At 33.5% G+C, this 18,977-nt stretch overlaps 1 protein-coding gene across 5 annotated transcripts in view; it reads right to left on the bottom strand.

Annotated features, from left to right (window-relative positions):
• Positions 1-2,033: 2,033 nt before the first annotated feature.
• Positions 2,034-18,977, bottom strand: part of LOC111062651 (dihydropyrimidine dehydrogenase [NADP(+)]) — a 50,047-nt gene continuing 33,103 nt past the window's right edge. For all 5 annotated transcript variants that reach the window (XM_039441535.1, XM_039441537.1, XM_039441536.1 and 2 more), the window contains 13 exons: positions 18,778-18,928; positions 17,025-17,194; positions 15,213-15,423; positions 13,294-13,478; positions 10,909-11,124; positions 9,025-9,189; positions 8,338-8,490; positions 8,026-8,146; positions 6,127-6,389; positions 5,426-5,593; positions 4,073-4,300; positions 3,225-3,382; positions 2,034-2,314 (listed from right to left, as the gene is read on the bottom strand). In XM_039441535.1, coding sequence (XP_039297469.1) covers positions 2,239-2,314; positions 3,225-3,382; positions 4,073-4,300; positions 5,426-5,593; positions 6,127-6,389; positions 8,026-8,146; positions 8,338-8,490; positions 9,025-9,189; positions 10,909-11,124; positions 13,294-13,478; positions 15,213-15,423; positions 17,025-17,194; positions 18,778-18,928 — 2,265 coding nt within the window. In that variant the 3' untranslated portion in view covers positions 2,034-2,238. The remainder of the gene's footprint in view (positions 2,315-3,224; positions 3,383-4,072; positions 4,301-5,425; positions 5,594-6,126; positions 6,390-8,025; positions 8,147-8,337; positions 8,491-9,024; positions 9,190-10,908; positions 11,125-13,293; positions 13,479-15,212; positions 15,424-17,024; positions 17,195-18,777; positions 18,929-18,977) is intronic.

The following is an 18,977-nucleotide window of genomic DNA, read 5'->3' as shown; positions in this document are numbered from 1 at the left end:
CGACAACATTTTTCCACCTATGCACTGACCATGATACAATGATCCACACTGCGAGCACATGAGCACACTCTTGTCCTTACGAACAACTGGTTTTTTACACGCCTCACACGCACTCATAGTTGATTTTTTCTTTCAAATTAGGAGCAAATAAAGTTGAATAGGAAATAAAAACGAAAAATCGAATAGAGGCACAGCAAAGCGATACGAAAACTACTGCATAAATAGATAAGATAACCGAGTAACTTCGAAGAGTCCGTTCTCGGCTGAATCCAACTGACAACTGGTCAGTTGTGTTATTGGAAAGTTATAGGTATTCACCTACAACCAGTCCTGTTTTTGTGCCAGTATGAGCCAGTACATACCTATCTCTTGAAACAAGTCATAAAAATAATTTTGATCTTCTTCTTTTGAATTGTTGACCCTTTTTTCTTCAAGTCTTTATCATGGAGTAGTAATAGAAAATTGATTTTATAGTTCTAGCTCTTATAGAAAAAAATCACCAGAAATCACACAAGTTTTTCTTTAAATGTGCTGGAGAACACATTTATTGACATACGGTAAGACATATACGGGTTTGAAGCTAAGAAAATTATTTAAATTTCATAGATTTAACATTTTCCTGTATCACTTGCACAAAAAAAGTAAAATAGAAGGAGACTTGGGGAAAATGAAAAAAATGTAGAGTTTTAGAAGGTTATTACTAATAAAAATGCGGTTTAGGAAACTTCATATAATAAAAATTGTAGATGAAGGTTTTCCAAATAGTGAAAAAACGGTGAAATATCTTGAACGTTTGACAAAATACATGCGATAAGTGTTGGAGAAAATAATAGAAGATATGTTCAAAACCTTTAACATTTTTGTTGCCACTTGCCATCTTGTTTTCGAGGTGTACATTCGCGTACAGAATTTCATGTAGAAACTCAATTAGCTTGATTAAAATACTCCGCATTTTAATTTAAATTTAAAAATTGATTGTTTTGTTTCTTGTACTGTAAATATTTTAAAAATGAAATGAGTGCCTGAACTTCATTGGGTTTGACCCTCAAAAACAGAACCCGTCGTTGTATATCATTGATTCATTTACAATAAATTACTGATGTAGTATTACAAGGAAATGACCTAATTTTTTCTTTCTTTTATCAGTTAGTTGTCCCAAGAAGAATTCATCATTCTTATTTTGAAATGATCAACATATTTCATTCAATTAAACTGTACTGCATTTTTTATAAAAATTTGGTCAAGATTGATAGGCATTACTATTTCAGAAATAGTTTGAAACTTTAATTTATATTTTTCCTATTATCTATAAAATCAGTATCAAATTATTTTATATTATTTTTTAAATATTATTTTAGAATATTTTCTAATATTATTATTTTTTTTTTGATATTCCATAAAAAACAAATTATTTTTCAATAAATGTATTTTGGATAGTGACAGAGCTAAAATCTTGTTTAGAAACCATCCTCAACTAACTACTGCCGGCCTGATAAAATTAGAATGTTAATTAATTTAGTTGTCATTTCAACCGTAGCCATTGTTCCTAAAAGGTTCTCTCTCTAGATCATAGTTCCATTAAAATATTGTACAGAGATTACAATTATGATTAAAACATTGGAAGAAAGAATATACAAGCTAAAAGATGAATTAATTAACTTTAAACTCTAAAAACCACCCTAAAGTTGAAATATTGTCAAAAGATTCCTTAGTGAGCACCTAGGACATACAAGGAAGCTATATTCCAAGTTTTATTGCAGTTCATCCAGTAGTTTTTCAAAAATTGTGATCAGTGAGTCAGTTAAGCATTATATAAGCATAGAAGATTTATCATAATTAGTCAGCAGATAGTTTTTCACATCTACTCCAAAAAATGTCTATTATTTTCTTCAAATTAGAGTATCCGATTCACAGAATTGTTAAAGCTTGTTTCAAAAATGTTAGCCAACAATATTTGTTTTTGGAAAAATGACACTACTTTCCAAAGATGTATTATGCATTAGGTAATTCAATATTGAATATTGCACATAGTATTCTGTTTACTGTTTATAATTCAAATTTATAACATAAATATGCAACTCATATCCTCCTTAAATCTTTGTCTAAAATCGTTCATGCAGCGAACAAGTAACACAAAATGCTATTTGATAATTGGGGAAAAAATGCTCACATATTTTTATAAAGCTTCTTGATGATTTAGACTAATTTATTAAAGGTGTTAAAATGAATGAGCATAATTCATTTTATCGCCGGTTCATCGCTTGATACTGGAACTCCTCTTTTAATAATGTGCTGTGTTAGTCGTGGTACCATCCTGAAAATTAAAAATTATACATTATTATCATAAAATATAGTTTGGAAATTATTATAATTTAACAGAAAAATCGTGACAAAATCAATATTTCACTTGCAAAACTATATGTAAGCTCCCTAGAACTAATGCTCCTTACTCCTCACTTTTGAATACCGTAATTCTTTAGTTCCAGAATTTTAAAATTTATGGAATAGTCAGCTTATTATAAAATAGTGTATAAGACTGCATGACTTCTATTGAAATAGCAAGATTAAGCTTCGGACTCCTGTATATCCAAATTCAATTAAAGTTTTAGTTTTATTTCCTAATCAAATGGACAAAACACAATAAAGATAATACAGAGTTGGTGATAATTTTTGAAACGGCTCAACATTTTTGTTACAAGTGTAATTTTTACATCACCTATTCGATCTATAGAGTTTGAGAAAATTATGTAAACAGCTTAATATTTCTGTCACAAGGAAATTTCAACATAAGGTTTGATCGGGGATCCTATTCGAACTAAAAATTCTTCTCTGTTGCATCAAATTTTTGTCAGCCATCTTTTGGATCCGCCATATTAAGTTCAATTTCATATTTTAATGAAAATGTTGTAGTGTATCGAAATCATGTATCACATGGCCATCTTCCCATTTAGAAAAATGAAGTTGGACTCAATATGACGGATCCAAGATGGCGGACCAAAATTTTGAAACGGCAGAAAAGTCGTTTATTTAAATCAAATATAATCCCTAATAAAATATATCGTCAAATTATCCTTATAACAAAAATATCAAGCTGCTTCCATAATATTTACCAACCCTGTATGTTTAAGTTTAAAGCTAATATTCTATGCTTATTTTATAAAATAATGTTTCATCTTTTATGTTTAGTACATCAAATTTGGTGTTTTCAAGGATTTTCCACTTACGTAATGCAATCAATGATGGGACACACTGAAAGACATAGGTTACAACCAGTGCAGTCATTTGTAACATGAGGAATATGAGTTACTGCATCGAACTCGATCGCTTGGTATCCAGAATCATTACATGCCATGTAACACTTTCCACAGTTGATGCACATATCCTGAAATAAAATTATTATCATCATTAGTAGGCCTAAAATAGAAAAATATATAAAACGACCACTATTAGCAGAAGTTGGGATGAGAACCAAGACTTCTTGTACGATTTCAAGTTATCCCTAACATGAATTGAATATTCAGGCAGCCAGCGCTCAAAATTTTTAGAAATTTAATAATTGAGAGAAGCAACAAATCTAGTAGCAGGCTTAGTAACTCTCAAAAACTGGAATAATAATAGGTTTTCATCAGAGCATGCAACAGATTGGAAATATTATCTGAGGTTATTGGCCTTGTAATTTTTCTTCTTGATTGCTAGAGCTTCTAGGCTGCAATTTGATAAGCACACAGTCATGATCAGACAGCCCATATTCAATCACTTCAGTAGAGAGGATACATTGGTCAGAATGTTATTAAAAATAATTTAATATATAAGATATTGCTTGGTATTCAAGTATTACAGATTAGTGTTTGAGGTACCCTGGTAGTGGGTGATTAGAAGGAATCAATTCCTTTTTAGAATTGAAAAAAGCCAATTGAAAAATTGTTAAGAACATTTCCCTCTGATACTAATAATTATTCACTGACACCAATAAGTATATTCAGACTAAAAATTAATATTCGCAAAGGAAATTGTGATTTATGGTTGAGAATAAAATTAATTTATTTTTGAAGTCACACAAAAAATTACTCACATCATTGATCAAAGCGACAACTTGTTGATTTTTGTCCAAACTCTTGTAGACTCCAATCATTGATAAGGATGCTCCAATCGTGTCTTTCACTTGAGGACTTGGTTGATTAGGTAAGACGGGCGGACGATCTGATTCAATGTCAAAAATTGAAGTTTGATTATTCGCTTTTTTGAGTTCCGATATTTTATGATCAATTTCTTTCTTGAACTCTCCGAAGTGTGGAAGTTTCTAAAGAAAAGAACACAATTATATTCGCTTGTTTATCCATTGTATTCCTTAAGAGTTTGAAAAAAAGTCACCAGCTGACAAATTTAGAATAAAACATTTAAGAAGAGGAACATTAAAAATAGATGCAGTCGATTCAGAAACGTACCAGAGAGTTTTTTTCAACTGGCACTTGACTAAAACAAAATTTATTCCAGACTTAAGGAAGAACATAGTGAAGAATATACCACCAAAAATCACAGAAAATACACAAACCCACAAATCCCAGGCTACCGTACCAGTTGTACAGTCATGCATATAAACGAAGGGATGTTGAACAAAGTTATTAACAAAACACAAAAAAGTTTTACAGAATGGCAAAGGGTGATGAGAAATTCTGAAATAATGTAATTTCTATTAGCAAATTCTTGAAACCAGTCGATTAACAATGGAGTTTATATCGTCATTTCAATGAATAAATTTACAGAACTAGTGTATTACTGATGAAATGGCATGTATTCATCGCCATTTATGTTCCTACAATCAAAATGCCGAAAATAACTCTTCAATTTTCAAGTTGACATTGGAAAAGATTTAACGCCGAATTCGGCGTTCTCAGCATGTTATGGAAACTCTGGAATGACAGTGTAGCAAATCTTGGGGAAAGGATGTGATTTCGTTTCAAATGCTTTCCTTTAGTTCATGTATTGTTGTAAGACTTGTAGGATGCACCTATCCTTGAAGATACCGCACAAAAATCCTTCCTTGACATCAAATGTGATAATACTGACAAAAATTCTCTGTTTGGCAGTTATATAATACATATTATAACATGCTCTCATCGCTATCATACGATCCAAATCAGTTCAATGACCCACGATTACTAAACAGCAATGCGTTCACATAAATTGTGTAAAATTTCGAATAACTACCGACTTTTATAAGCTGCTATCACATTGAAAATTTATCGATTCCCTGCGCCACCCTATAGTTGATTGCATAATTCATTTACAGATTTTTTTCCACTAGAGCGCAGGAAATCTATTTAAGCCCTTGAGCAAAAATCTGAGTTCCTCATTTTTTTCTCTGTAATCAGTGCAGGAATTCTAGCAAGCTAAATGTAAAAAATATAATTTTAGATTAGCTCACTTTATCGAAGTTGACTACAGGCTTTCCTTTTTGATGTACCGGAGTGGGAGGTGATTGGCCATCCCAGTCTTCAGTATGCTTCAAGGATTTCAAGTAGAGGTGAGCTTTCAATCCTGTGATATAATCGTCAATCACTGTGAAATCTTGGTTTTGAACAGCACTTCCGATCTATAATAAGATAAAAAAAAACATTTATCTAATATGATTACTATTTTCTATTAGTTTGCGGTGACTGACATCAATTCGCAAAAAAAACTTATATATAAGGATTAGAGTGCAACTAGTGCCGGCCGGTTTGGTAGGTCTACAGTGCCTGGAGCATTACAAAATTTAGTCCACCAGCACCGACTGGTTCGTGGGCTCGAATCCCGCCTCTGGCATGAACATTTGATCATCTCATCAGATCACCCATGTTTTTTTGTTCATTATATACGCACAGGCAAAAAGCTCATGTGGGAATCATCCACAATCCGCAATAGAAAAGAAAAAAATATTTTGGGGGTATGATGTACGTTTTTTTTCATGGTGGACCAAATATTACATCAATGTCCATATTTTTAGAGGAGTTATAGTTAAAAGAACAACGTTATAGAGAGAGTATACTGTATTTTGAGTTTGATGATCAATGTCAATATCCATCGTTTAAGAGGAGTTATCGTTAAAAAGGGGGTCTACTGTATTGGTATTTGATTACGCTTCACCTGCACCACAGAGGCTCCGCACTTGATAAACTGTAGTGCTATTTCAGCAGAATCTATTCCTCCAATACCCATGATTGCCAAATCTGGCAAACGTTTGGCAATGGCCGAGACTGCCCGAAGTCCCATGGGTCTGATCGCCCCTCCAGACACTCCGCCATAAGTAGTGAGCTTCTCTTTTCCTACAGCCGGCCATGGACTGTTATCTGATTTGAGGCCCATCAATCCAGAGACAGTATTTATAGCTGATACGCCATCGGCTTTACCTGAAATTCATTTCAATCAATTTTTAAAACAATGGCCATTACATTGTGTATCCTTATTTAATTAGCATATAAATATGACAGACACGCAATACGTGTGACACATAAGTCTCAAATATTTACAAATACACTGTATATGACAACATATAGATCCAATAAAAACATCTTAGTCATTGAGTAGCTTTTTATTAAGTAAATTTAGTGACTAAGTGATTTAAATTGAGTCACTTTGTTCTGGAATTATAGGCCAACTTCCAGATAATTTAAATAAGCTGAATGATTGTGATGCTTATAATCAGCAGAAGGCTTTGAACAAAATGTTTTGAGTTTATGTTTTTGTGTCTTCGATTTTTTGTTGTTTTTTCTTCACTGTTCTATTATTTGAGAATTTGTTCTATAAATTATACTTGTATAATTATAATTTGTTCACTTTATTATAAAAGCTGCTATCAAACAGCTGTTTTTTTGTTCGAAGCCTTTCACACAACATGTATGACGAACATGGGTGCTCACACTACTTGTCAACACATTTTTCCTATCGTTATTGGCTACCATAAGGGTGCACAAAAAGATCTGTTGGCTACACCTGAATCAATAGCTTATTTAGAAATCATATTGTTGTGGCATCAAGAATCGAGGATCTAGAACTTTCGAGACATTGGAAGAAAGATTGTGATCGAAAGCCAGACAAAAGGACAGGGCGAGCCACAGGTTTCTCACTGTCACCATTGTCTTCCTGCCTATTATTCCAGCTCTGTTAATGGGTTGATTCTAGTCTAATATTAAACCTTGCAGAAGTCTCCAGATATAAGAATGGTGTCATATATAGAGCCTGGCAAGGGAGTTCAGTTGAAGACTCGAATCTACGAATCGCTACGTTGTAATTGTGACAGAGTGACAGTGCGTGAACCCGTGTGTATCAGTATTTACTGTTTAGTAATTGAACCAGGACAGTGATAGAAGTTTGTGTAAAAAAACTAAAGAGACATTCTGTGTGGATTATAAGTGTGTTACGGTATTGTACTGTGATAATAGTGGCAGTACCATAGTGTGAATCGGCATCGTGACAAACGTTATATTTATTATTGAAGGATTAAGTATAGTGATAGAATATCCAATATAGAGTAGTTATCTTATATTAATAGTTGAGTGTTGTAATTGCTGTTATTTTTATTCTGATTAGTGTGTTAAGATTAGTGAATTCCAATAAAGTGATAGTGTAATAATTTATTGCCAGCCTTATTATTTTAGAATAAATAAATTCCGTGCTTAACAGATTGAGCCGGCAGTGAGCCTTTTTAATAATCGCAGCAATTTAATCATGACGTTTCACTCAGTTGAATGAATTGTGTCATCCTGTTTGTGATTATAATCAATGTTTTCATATTGCTTGTTTATTTTGTCTGTTTGTATCATGATGATTGTGACTTTGTATGGGGCGTGGCCCCGATTGCAAATAAAGATATTTATTTATTATTTTAGAATAGTGAAACCATAACAATATGGTAACCTACTATTTCGATCTATAGTTTTGGGCTGAGCATGTAGTTTGAATGATTTGGGTATCATTAGATACATCAATAAATAAATAATAATATCATAAAGGATAATATTTGGAAAGGGAAAACATAATTTTTACCATCGTAAGCTGCTTTTGCAATATTCACAATATCTGTGATGTTTGGTGTAAGTTTCACAAAAAATGGTATTTTTACAGCGGCACGAACCCAGGTGCTTATATTGTGTACCAGAACAGGATCCTGAAACGAAATGAGAAACAAATTTACAAATCAAATTATCAATATAAAGTTTCCATCAAATTATCAATATAAATGACGAATTATTGAAAATTGTCGCATTTTAGTATTATTATTATAACGTGTTCATAAACGTATTAAAACGTGTTCATTACAAGAATTACAAGTAGAATATTATAATCTGATAAACTTACCTGACCACAAGCAAGACCCATCCCAGACTCTCCCATGCCGTGTGGACAGGACAGATTCAGTTCCAAGGCATCAGCTCCTGCAGCAGCTGCCATTTGAGACAACACAGTCCAGTCATGCTCATTGTACTGACACATTATACTGGCAATCACTATCTGTAACAGCATTCACATTCGACAACCGAATAATCTCACAAATAAAAATGGATTGCAACCGGACATGAACTCAAATAAAAATGAAAACATATTGAAATACAAATTTCGCACAATACAGATAGAAAAAAAGAATGTGACCAAGCATGGATTTAGATTCAAAAATAAATTTATTTCGCACAAAACAACATCAAACCTGGTTGTAGCCAAGCATGATTATCTCTTGTGCAATATTACAATCAATGCCACTATAGATATAATACATTCCAAATCCATATTAAAATTCACAGATTCTCAACAACATAAGACATTATTTTTTGGATCCGGAATACAAAATATTATATTAAGGCTAATCCTGACGCTCAATCTTCCGATTCCGTCCAATTTCAAACTATATACCAGAACCTAGTTCTAGGTTTAGAAAAACGATTCGTAATATCCCTCATCTATTCCCATTTTAGACTATTTAGGTTTTGTGTTTTGAGAAAAACCTTATAGGACAATAAGTTTAGTGTCTAGACTGGCCTATTCACTCACCTTCGTAGGATAATCTTTTTTGAGCTCAGAAATACTGGTACACCAGTACTGAGCTGCCTTCTCAGAAATCAGCTCAATATTCATGAAAGAGCCTTGCTCTGGCCCGAACAAGTAGCCAGAAGTCGTACCACGAATTATTCTAGGAGATACATTTGTGACAAGATCCTGAAACATGATTTAATTATCGTAATTTTTATAATAATTATCACTTCAGAGTGAGTTGGCTATTCTATAATTAAAATGCTTATTTACACTAATGTTAAGTTGAAATTATTTCATTAACTTAATTTACCGTGTACGGGAGAATGTTTATAAAAAAATAATTGAATTGAACAAAGTTTATCATAGAATTGTTATCGGATACCTTTGTTTTTTGCATAAAAACTTATAAGCAGATTAATTTAAGATAAATTAGGAATGGATTAGATTGTATCATACACCATTGTACTTAAATTTACTATAGTATTTAATTATTTAAATCAACATGGGAAAATTAACTCTTGCAAATCACCTCAAACAAAAGATCTGTCAGTGATATGTGGTCTAGTGGATAGAGTGCTTACGTAGCAGCCTAGAGATCCCCGGTTCAAACCTGCTCATCACCAAAGTTTTTGAACAGTTCACTCCCGTGTTATCGGATAGACACGTTAATAGTCGGTCCCGGCTGAAGTATGACAGTAGTAAGGTCCATTGAAGGCTTCAATAATATATTCAGGCGAGGTGGAACTTCGGTCAGGAACTCCCCACCAATAAAAGTCATATGAATATTATTATTATTACTTCAAACAAAAAGTGACAGGTGGTATGGGACATGGTGTTATGGATATATTGATTTTAATTGATCATTTTATAGGTGTTTGAATGTAGTAGACTAAAAGTAGAATGGTGTAGAAAAAGTAGTAGAATAAATACTAGTGAAAAAAGCTAAGAATTAGTAAAAAGTCATTTTTCATGGGCACACCCTGGGCAACGACAACATTAAATTCAGTCTTCTTGAAAAGGTTTATGACATAATTCACTCGTATTTATCAGTTAATTGCATTTGACTGTTCCTTTTGTAGGTCCTGCTTCCATCTGGAAATAAAATTTTAGGTCCTTCCTAACCGCTCTCTTCGATTTTAATCGCTTGCATTGACTCCTCAACATTGGTTTTTAAATTCCTGCGCTTTTTCTTCTCTTCAATGGGATCATTTTATTTTTCATCCTATTTCTCTGTATAATTAGATCCTAGTATGGTGCGGATATAAGAATTTCACTTTTCTCACCTCGACGCCCCCGCGATTGAAACTCTCTACATTGGTTGTGCTAGGCAATGGTCATATTTCAATCAACAAGTCTACTGGTGCAAAGGAATTTCGATAAAATAGTGTTTTCGAAAATTCTGGATTATTTGAAGCATTCACTATAATAATTTCATCATCGTAATACTTGAGTAGAAAAATTAATTTATAGCAGTACATAATGCAAGAGTGTTACAAGCTGACGCCCAAACGCACTCATGAAAAAAATACAAGAACTCAATATTAAATGGCAACTCAAATACAAAATTTATTGCGTTAAAAAGCTTCAATGATTCTTAAATGGTGCTTTATTTTTTTTTTAAATGTTCTGGTACATGAAATTCAACTATATCAATCTACACTATACTGCAACCTGATTGACTTCCCATAGTAACCACATAACAGTGTAAACTTATGTGACGCTTCTGTGGTCACTATTTCAATCCAATTGAAAATAGGTAGAATCTCAGGTTTTTTAATCAGAGCCGCCATTGGATCAGTTATACTAGTAACTAGGTATATGTTTATGAAGACCTAGGAAAAAATAGAGGTGTTAGTAAAGACAATCATTGGGAGGAGAAGGATAAAAAATAATTCCACTGACCTTATCTAGAGAAAATGTTTTTGTAACAGCGAACCCCCAACCGGCTTCAAAAGCTCGTCTAATCATTGCACTTGTGGTTGCTGGAGGGGCTGACGCCAATCCAAACGGGTTTTCAAACTTCAATCCACACATTTCTACTTCAATATTCACATCCTCGATAGGAGTGTAGAACTTGGGCAGTTTAGGTGGACCTTCAATTTTTATTCCATGTTTGCCCTGAAAAATGAATATTGTATATTAAAGAATACATTTAGAATAAGGATGGGTTTATTCAATGATAAAATATACAAATCAATTAATACAATAATTATCATAATATATAATACAGACGGGGCAAAAAATGTATTGACAGTGAAAAGTAAACAGAACAAAGTAACGTGCAGCTATGAATCCTACTTGGATGTTTTGCCAACAGCTAATGTGGCAAGGATAGCCCGCAGGCATACGGTACAGCCGTTTCAGACCACCGTAAACTTTATTGCCGCCGTAGGTTTTAGTGACATCCCCTCGATGTAGCACTTTCCGAAATATATGTTATCATTATTATTCTTTTTGTATTTGATCACAGTTCGATCTGTGGTCGAGTGTCCTGTTTAAGCTCAGAGCGCATGCACTGCCGGAGCGAAAACGCAAGATACGTTAGAAAACGTAGTATTGGCAACGCGTAGTCAGCGATTTGACGGTTTGAAATGGACAGATTGATTCACATTGGGCGATACATCTTTTAAAAGACTCAGGTCAAGCCACGTACGATGGTCTTAAACGGCCTGCTAGTGCGTTACCAAGACAAAGAAAGAGTGAATACATTTTTACTCTGTATATTTACATATATATATATATATATATATATAATATATATATATATATTTTTTTTTTTTTTTAATGTTAAAGCCACATTGGACTACATAAGCTCAACAAATTGAAAAATTTTGTTCAATAATTATTGCCTTAGAGCTCCCCTATTCGTATTTTTCTCCTTGATTTTTCTACAGTAATCCTTTAATCTCTCCGACCTCCTGCGACTCTACTCATCGGAAATTACTATCGCTCGTCGTCGGGTAGGTTCCCGTGAAGCCTTGTGGTTTACAGCTTCTGATTGTTTCCAGACTCAGCCTTCAGGTCTTCTATTGAAATTTGGAGCTCATTCATATTTTCTTCAATTTATTTAATCCAATAGGGCTGAGATTTTCGGTTTGTAAAGAAATTTACTATTTGTATGGAAATCCTGGAAGAATTAGTTCTCAAGAGCTGTCCAAAGAAGATATTATCTCTTTTCTCATCTGATCAACTGATCATCTTATCAACAATAATGGTTCTGAGTTTTTGTATATTTATATTGTTATCAATAATCAAATTATTTCTTGACATTTATTTGATAATGAATATCATCAATATTGCAATATTGATTCATGGGTAGTATAATGTTATTTCATTTTCACAAATTTACATATTTTTAATACAATTTGAGGACACCAGTAATTCAATAATATTTTTGCAATAATTAGACGTGAGGTGAACCTGTGTGAATGGATGCTATTATCATACTATTTAATTGTACTATCATGCTTCTATTTATGATAATATTATAATATTGTTGATGGTATAAGTTGAAGTACCTCAGAGTGATTGAAGACACGAACTTTCAATTTTCGGGTTTTCAGTGATTCTGAATAAGCACTAAATTTCAGTGAAATGCAATTTTATTTGTGATTTATTGAAGGGTGAACATCCAAACTTTCAGGATATTCAGCTTTCAAAGATTTTTCAAGATAGACTGAACCAAAACTAATAAAATTATAGCAAATGATCATTGATCATTATTATTTGTGAATATACACTACTTTGCTTGAATGTAATTCACTCTTCACATGTTTCAGTGCCATTGGATGTTATATAACTTCAAGTTGTTATATAACTCTCTGCAATAATAGAAAACTATCATAGGTTGAAAAGTAGCACAGTAAGATTCAATAAATACTGTCAGCATCCCTTATAAATAATACTAATGCTTCTCATTATACTCATGCTGACAGTTTGACGGAATTTCACTATGGTGATTGTAAACTAGCCTACTAAGTTTCAAAATGTTCCTCCATATGAGCTATCCATATAAGTTATATGATAAGAACCTTAACTTGTACACTATAGTCCGCGCAAACCTTAGTTTGCAGCACGGCAATCTTTATGGCCTATGTTATTTCTTACGAGAATAGGAGCACACTGTTGCCGTTTTTATGCTGATTCTATCAAGATGACATGCGCTATCTTTTTCTTTCTTTCTATGGCACAATTAGCTCACACGCTTTCTGGTTACTGTAAAATATGGCAGTACTGTACTCCATTAGAGCAATGCTGCAGTCTAAGGTTTGCACATACTATAAATACCTGAATATATTTATGGATGAACCAAGATGCTGTTTTTCCGTCATTTACTGCTTCAACAGTTGTTTCTGAAACTCCGGCCATATCTCCCCCGCAGAAAACTCCAGGCTCGCTGGTTTCCATTGTTTCTATGTTAACAACAGGGCAAGACTGTCCATTCAGCTGCAACGGCTTGAGTGCATCAATCACTGTGAAGTTTAGAAATAAAAATTAATAATTAAGTCTAACTGAATGGAATAATGAATTACTTCACATTTTACTCTTTAGAAGTAATATAGAACTAAGGTTATAGTGAGATTCACCTCATAAAGGAATAAACAACAGCTGATTAAAATTGGTTTTCTATCCTTGTCTGTCATTAGACATAACAGATAACTTGAAATTTACAGTTTATGATTGTAGGCTATGTATAAATGTTATGAACTACCAAAATATTTCATCTCAATTATGATAATTGATTATTAAATCATGGAAATATATATTTTCTTGATGAACAGAATATATTTGAGAATTTATCATTATTAATAAGAATCATTAATTAATTTTATATGAGGTATTTGAGGATAACTTGGTACACAGTTATCTATTATAGAAGACAGTGGAAAAGGAAAAACGGAAACAATGCCTTCCTATCATTCCCACTGACTTTGAAACGTAAATCTCACTACTATAGTAACATAAATCAATTTGAGTCCTTTTATAACATAAAATTTAATATTTTTAAATAAATGAATTGGTACCATTTTATTTGTATTATCAATAACACGATATCCTGGGACGGGCACGCGATAGGTTGTCAACCCGTCTGTTTGTCAGCTTGGCATTTTGGCCACAGGCGACAGCTTATCACCTCGTAAAAATACATATCGTAGCTTCCGAAAAGTTGTCTTGCCAACTTCTAGAACTACTGGTAAGTGATAACAACCAGTCGGGACCTGACACGACAGCAGAGTATCACCTTGATCGCTCGCATCAACTTGTCAACTCGTCTGATCGTCACCTAAGATAGGGAGGCAGTTCATAGAGATTTCAGTTCATAAAATTTTGTCATTTCTTTTGTGATGCTAATACAAGTGAGAAGTTGAGTCGCTTTGTTTGGCAAATCTCACTGCATCAAGTTTTCGTTGCAGGCTGATACACGGTTGCACACTATTGAGAATGGGTTTGGGAGAAGTTAGTTTAAGGTTATTGTTTAGGTAAGGGATACTGTATCCACTGGACTTCATGGAAACAACAGGAACTCTACCAACTGAAAACTGGACTTAATGAAGTTGCCCACCCAGACTGATCCTTGATCAACTGAGATCTTGATGAAAAGGATGTGATCCCTGTGATAGTTGACAACCAGTCTGGACCTTGCTCGCTCACATCCGGTCTTCTTGACCCCTTCATAGAAAGTGAATAAGTAATAAATAAGTAGCCAGCTTCCAGATCTCGAGAACCGGGTATAGAGGTGATGGTCAGTCATCTACCCATTTCGACGTTGTCAAGAGTCGAAATACTAAATGAATAAAACATTACAGACAAAAAATCTCATAATTGCTTACTACTAGTAAACAACAAGAAATTGATCTATCGTTCCGAGATATTAGTTTTTTATGAGAGTGATGTCCAGACTTTTTCTTGGATGATGAGAGAGAAGTGGGCCTTAAGGTGGGGTTCGAACCATCGGAATGAAATGTTTCAACTCATAAAAGATATTTGGAAAAGTTGGCTCTAAGAGTGGTAACCATTACAAAAGGAGTAGCAGGCGCATGGATATCAACTTACCTTATCCCTGCGATCACACAACTGGACTTAATGGCTTCCCCATTGTTGAAGAGCCTCTTGAAGCACGTCTTCGTTTTATTTTGAAATTTCTAAATATTTATCATGAAAATTTAGCATCTTCAATCTAAAAAAGAAATAAACATAGTTTTTACCATTCTTCTCAAGTAATGTCGATCCGTAGGCTGATATAATGTAGTTGGCTTTCAGTTTAATTATTTGGTCATGATCTTCCAGGAATTCACCTTTATCATTTTCTTCAGTTTTGAAAAATTCTATTCCAACTATTTTTCCTTCTTTTACGATTATATCTTTGTGCGTTACAAATGGTATAAACTCGCACTTCTCTTCTCTTGCTAACTCCACCTGAATGAAATAAACGAATCATTAATACGAATTCAACAATGAAAAATTAAACTCAATTTTTGGAAGAATTGTTTTACTTTATGCTATTCAAGAATGATGTATACCAATCAATTGAATAGAAAATTAATTCACTTCCTAGTAAACACTCTTTTAACGTAATCGCAATAAAGGAAATACTACAAGAAATTATAATAATATCGTGTGACATGGTTGGGTGAGGCTATTTGAAACCGGAAATTTTCGACTAGGGCATTTGCGTCCAACTCGGAAAAGGAGGAAATTCGCGATCAACCCTCTTCCTGGAAGGTCATTAAAAAACAATAGTCAGTCTTTCTCATATAAAAAATTTGAGATAAAAAGATTCAATATTATTACATAGTCAAATTTTATGCTCGCCTGATTATCTTTCCTACAATAGAATTTACAATATCTTCAATTTAAAGAAAAATCTATATTCATTACAAATATTTTCAATACGGTAGTGAAATTATCTAAAATTATCAACATTAGCATATTCTTCATCTAAACAATACTATGTAGGCCTAAGTGTTCAATATCAAAATCTCTTTTGCTAACAAATTAATGTTATTACTAGTTTCACTCTCACAATGAAAAGGTTTAGGTTCTAGCTTTAAAAAAGACATCAGTACATAGAAAAACTTAGATTAAAGTGAGTAAAATTTAAAATAAGTATAAGTAATAGAAAGAGGAAGTTGGTAGTAGTGTAGTCCCTAAGTAAAGTAATGTAGGTAGAGGTCACACAGAAGAGGTTGGGTTCACATTTTAAATGGCATATAAATAAGTGATATTAAATCTTGTCATTAATTGGACTGAACTAAAAAAACAATCTGATGTTAAGTGTCTTAAATGTGTGTCAGATGAGGCACTGGACTGAGCCAGTGGCACATTATAGGTGCGGGAATCAGCGAACCTTCGTCAGCATAGGCCTATTAGGCAGTGGAGCTTCTCCAGTAGGCCTAAGCTCGTTGGAAACTGATGTGATGGCTCAAGTAAGAATTGAATTTACAATTCTCTGTCCTCTCTAGCATCTTAAATACTATCAATTCTTTATTTATAAGTTTAATGCAATCACAAATAGATACCCTGCCTTTAATTTTTCCTTATAATGAGAATTATGGCAATCGCATTTGAGAGGATTCAAGGATTATCTTTTCAATCTCATAGGATTAAAGAGGTAAAGGAGAGATTGATTGATTGATTTTTATTATGACGTGCTAAGTCATAGTACAGATCATAAACGAGAAGTAAAATACAAGACGGGTTATCTGCCTCTAACATTTATCGTTGGGCAGATGAGGGAGGAATATTTCCCTAAACGTCTGAGTAGCCAACATTCAAAAAATAAAATTTCTTCGGCCATGGGAGCCTCAGTACACTTATTATAAAAGCACCAGATTCTACCTGCAAATCACCTCCGTCCTAAATATGACCTTGAGTCGCAAATGCCTTTAGGCGCAAATGTCCAGTACCCAGTATCAGAGTTTTAAGGTATTAAAAATAAAATTTACAGGTGATATTGGAAGAGTAACAATTTGGGTTCAGCTGTTATTGGAAGAGTGATAATTTCTAACGGTACTTACCTCCTCTGGAACAGCTCGAATACCTCCAAACCCCTTTCGAAAACAGACAAAAACCTTTCTAGCTCCACAACGTAATGCAGAAGTAGCACAATCGAAAGCGGTGTCTCCAGCTCCCAGAACCACAACGTTTCCTTCAAGGCGCGGCAATTTCGATTTGCACATGCAAATACCTGTACAATAATTTTCAAATGTTGATTCAAAACAGCTTCTTTGAACGATTCACATTAAGTTTTTTGAGATTTATCAAATGATTACAATCTTTACCAAATTACTAAATTCAATCTCAACTAATGGAATTGGAAGCTTTCAACTCAATACCGCAATATAGCATGGGTTTAGATTGGTGAACAGCCAACTCTATCTTGACAAAATTTAACAGGAAAGCAGTAGTTGGAAGACGGCATCAATCAATTTGAAGACATATTACAGTGATATTCACGTTTCAAAGTCAGTGGAAATTATAGGAACGCATTGTTTTCCGTTTCCACCGCTTTCTGTAGTACATAGCTGTGTTTCAAATTATCTCGGTAAATCTGATCTGATATAAATTGTTGATTTATGTAAATAACGGTCAATTACATCACAATTATATCATATTCATCTAGAAAATATATCTTTCCGTGATTTATTAGTCAATCTAATTGAGATAAAATATTTTGGTAGTTCATTTTAATTATTTTTTCACTGCTTACGAACAATTTGGCAACAGTGTGTTGTTTGAAAAGGATAGAGCTATCTTTTTTGTCTAATGACAGACAAGCATATCAAACCAATGTTAATCTCATTATCATGCAGTTGTAGAAGGAAACAATGTACAAAAACAATTGGTATTGCACCGCCGTAAAATGATGGCATCTATAGTTGATTCAGGGCAAATGAGGGCCATTAACAAAAATTTTCCCCTAGTGTGCGTAAAAAAGTGATGAGTCATATCTGCTGTTAATTGCTGGACTCGTAAAACAGACCAAAATACCAGTTCACAGTTCTTTCATAGAAGTTCACGTTGCCAATTCGTCAGGTGCATTATTAAAATATTAAATAACTTTTAGATGTATCTCATTTGTAATCAGCTGTGGACAACGTTGATCAACTCTTATTTGGCAACGTTGCACTCACCTGTTTCAGTTTCCATCGGGCTTTTTTCGTGCGGTACATAGTAGTAGCATTAGTCACAAAATATTGAAGTCTAAAATAGTGCATCATGAATGTTTCCAATGTGACCTCCAATTTTGCTGCACAGACGACACCCAGCAACCTTTCAATAAATTGCAAATTGTGAGTAAGGTGTATTCTGCCTCTGAAGCTGCAGTGCTAATATCCTGTTTTTCAAAAAAACAAGGTAACATATTTTTTCCTCCATTACTTCAACCCTAGTGGTAGTATCAGCTACTACATTTTCAGTGACAGGAGACACCTTGAACACAGCTTGGGATAAATCTCATAGTTGCTATGAATGTCATCTAAGCGGCCAATGGGGGGGGGGGGAAATTTTGAACATTTAATTCATTTTCGTTGAGTCCAGTAATTTTTGAGTAATTTAGTATGTGATTTGTTGGTGTGAGTTATTTTTGATAAATATAGCCTACTTATTTTTGATAAATATAGCCTACACATTTTTTATATACAGTTCCTATTTATATTCAATTCATTTGGAAACACTCTGTATAAGCATAAGGAAAATATAGCATAATGCTATTTTTTCTCTATGATATAAGTCAGCAGAAGATACAATATAATAGCCTATTATAGGTACCTGTCTTACTAGCTAAAGCTACTTTTGGTAAGAATGTTTTTGAAGTGTAGAATCCCATGTCCTCAGTAAGATGAGAAAATGAAGGAGTTATTTTCGCCTCAGGAAGACCAATCCCAAGGAATATGGCTTCGTAACCATTCGATTTCAATCCCTGGAAAAACAATAGAACTCGTTTAAAATTGCTATTTATTTTCTAAGAA

The sequence above is a fragment of the Nilaparvata lugens genome, chromosome X (assembly GCF_014356525.2).
Source record: "Nilaparvata lugens isolate BPH chromosome X, ASM1435652v1, whole genome shotgun sequence".
In the NCBI taxonomy this organism is placed as follows: Eukaryota; Metazoa; Arthropoda; class Insecta; order Hemiptera; family Delphacidae; genus Nilaparvata; species Nilaparvata lugens.
This window is presented reverse-complemented; position numbering and strand designations above follow the sequence as displayed.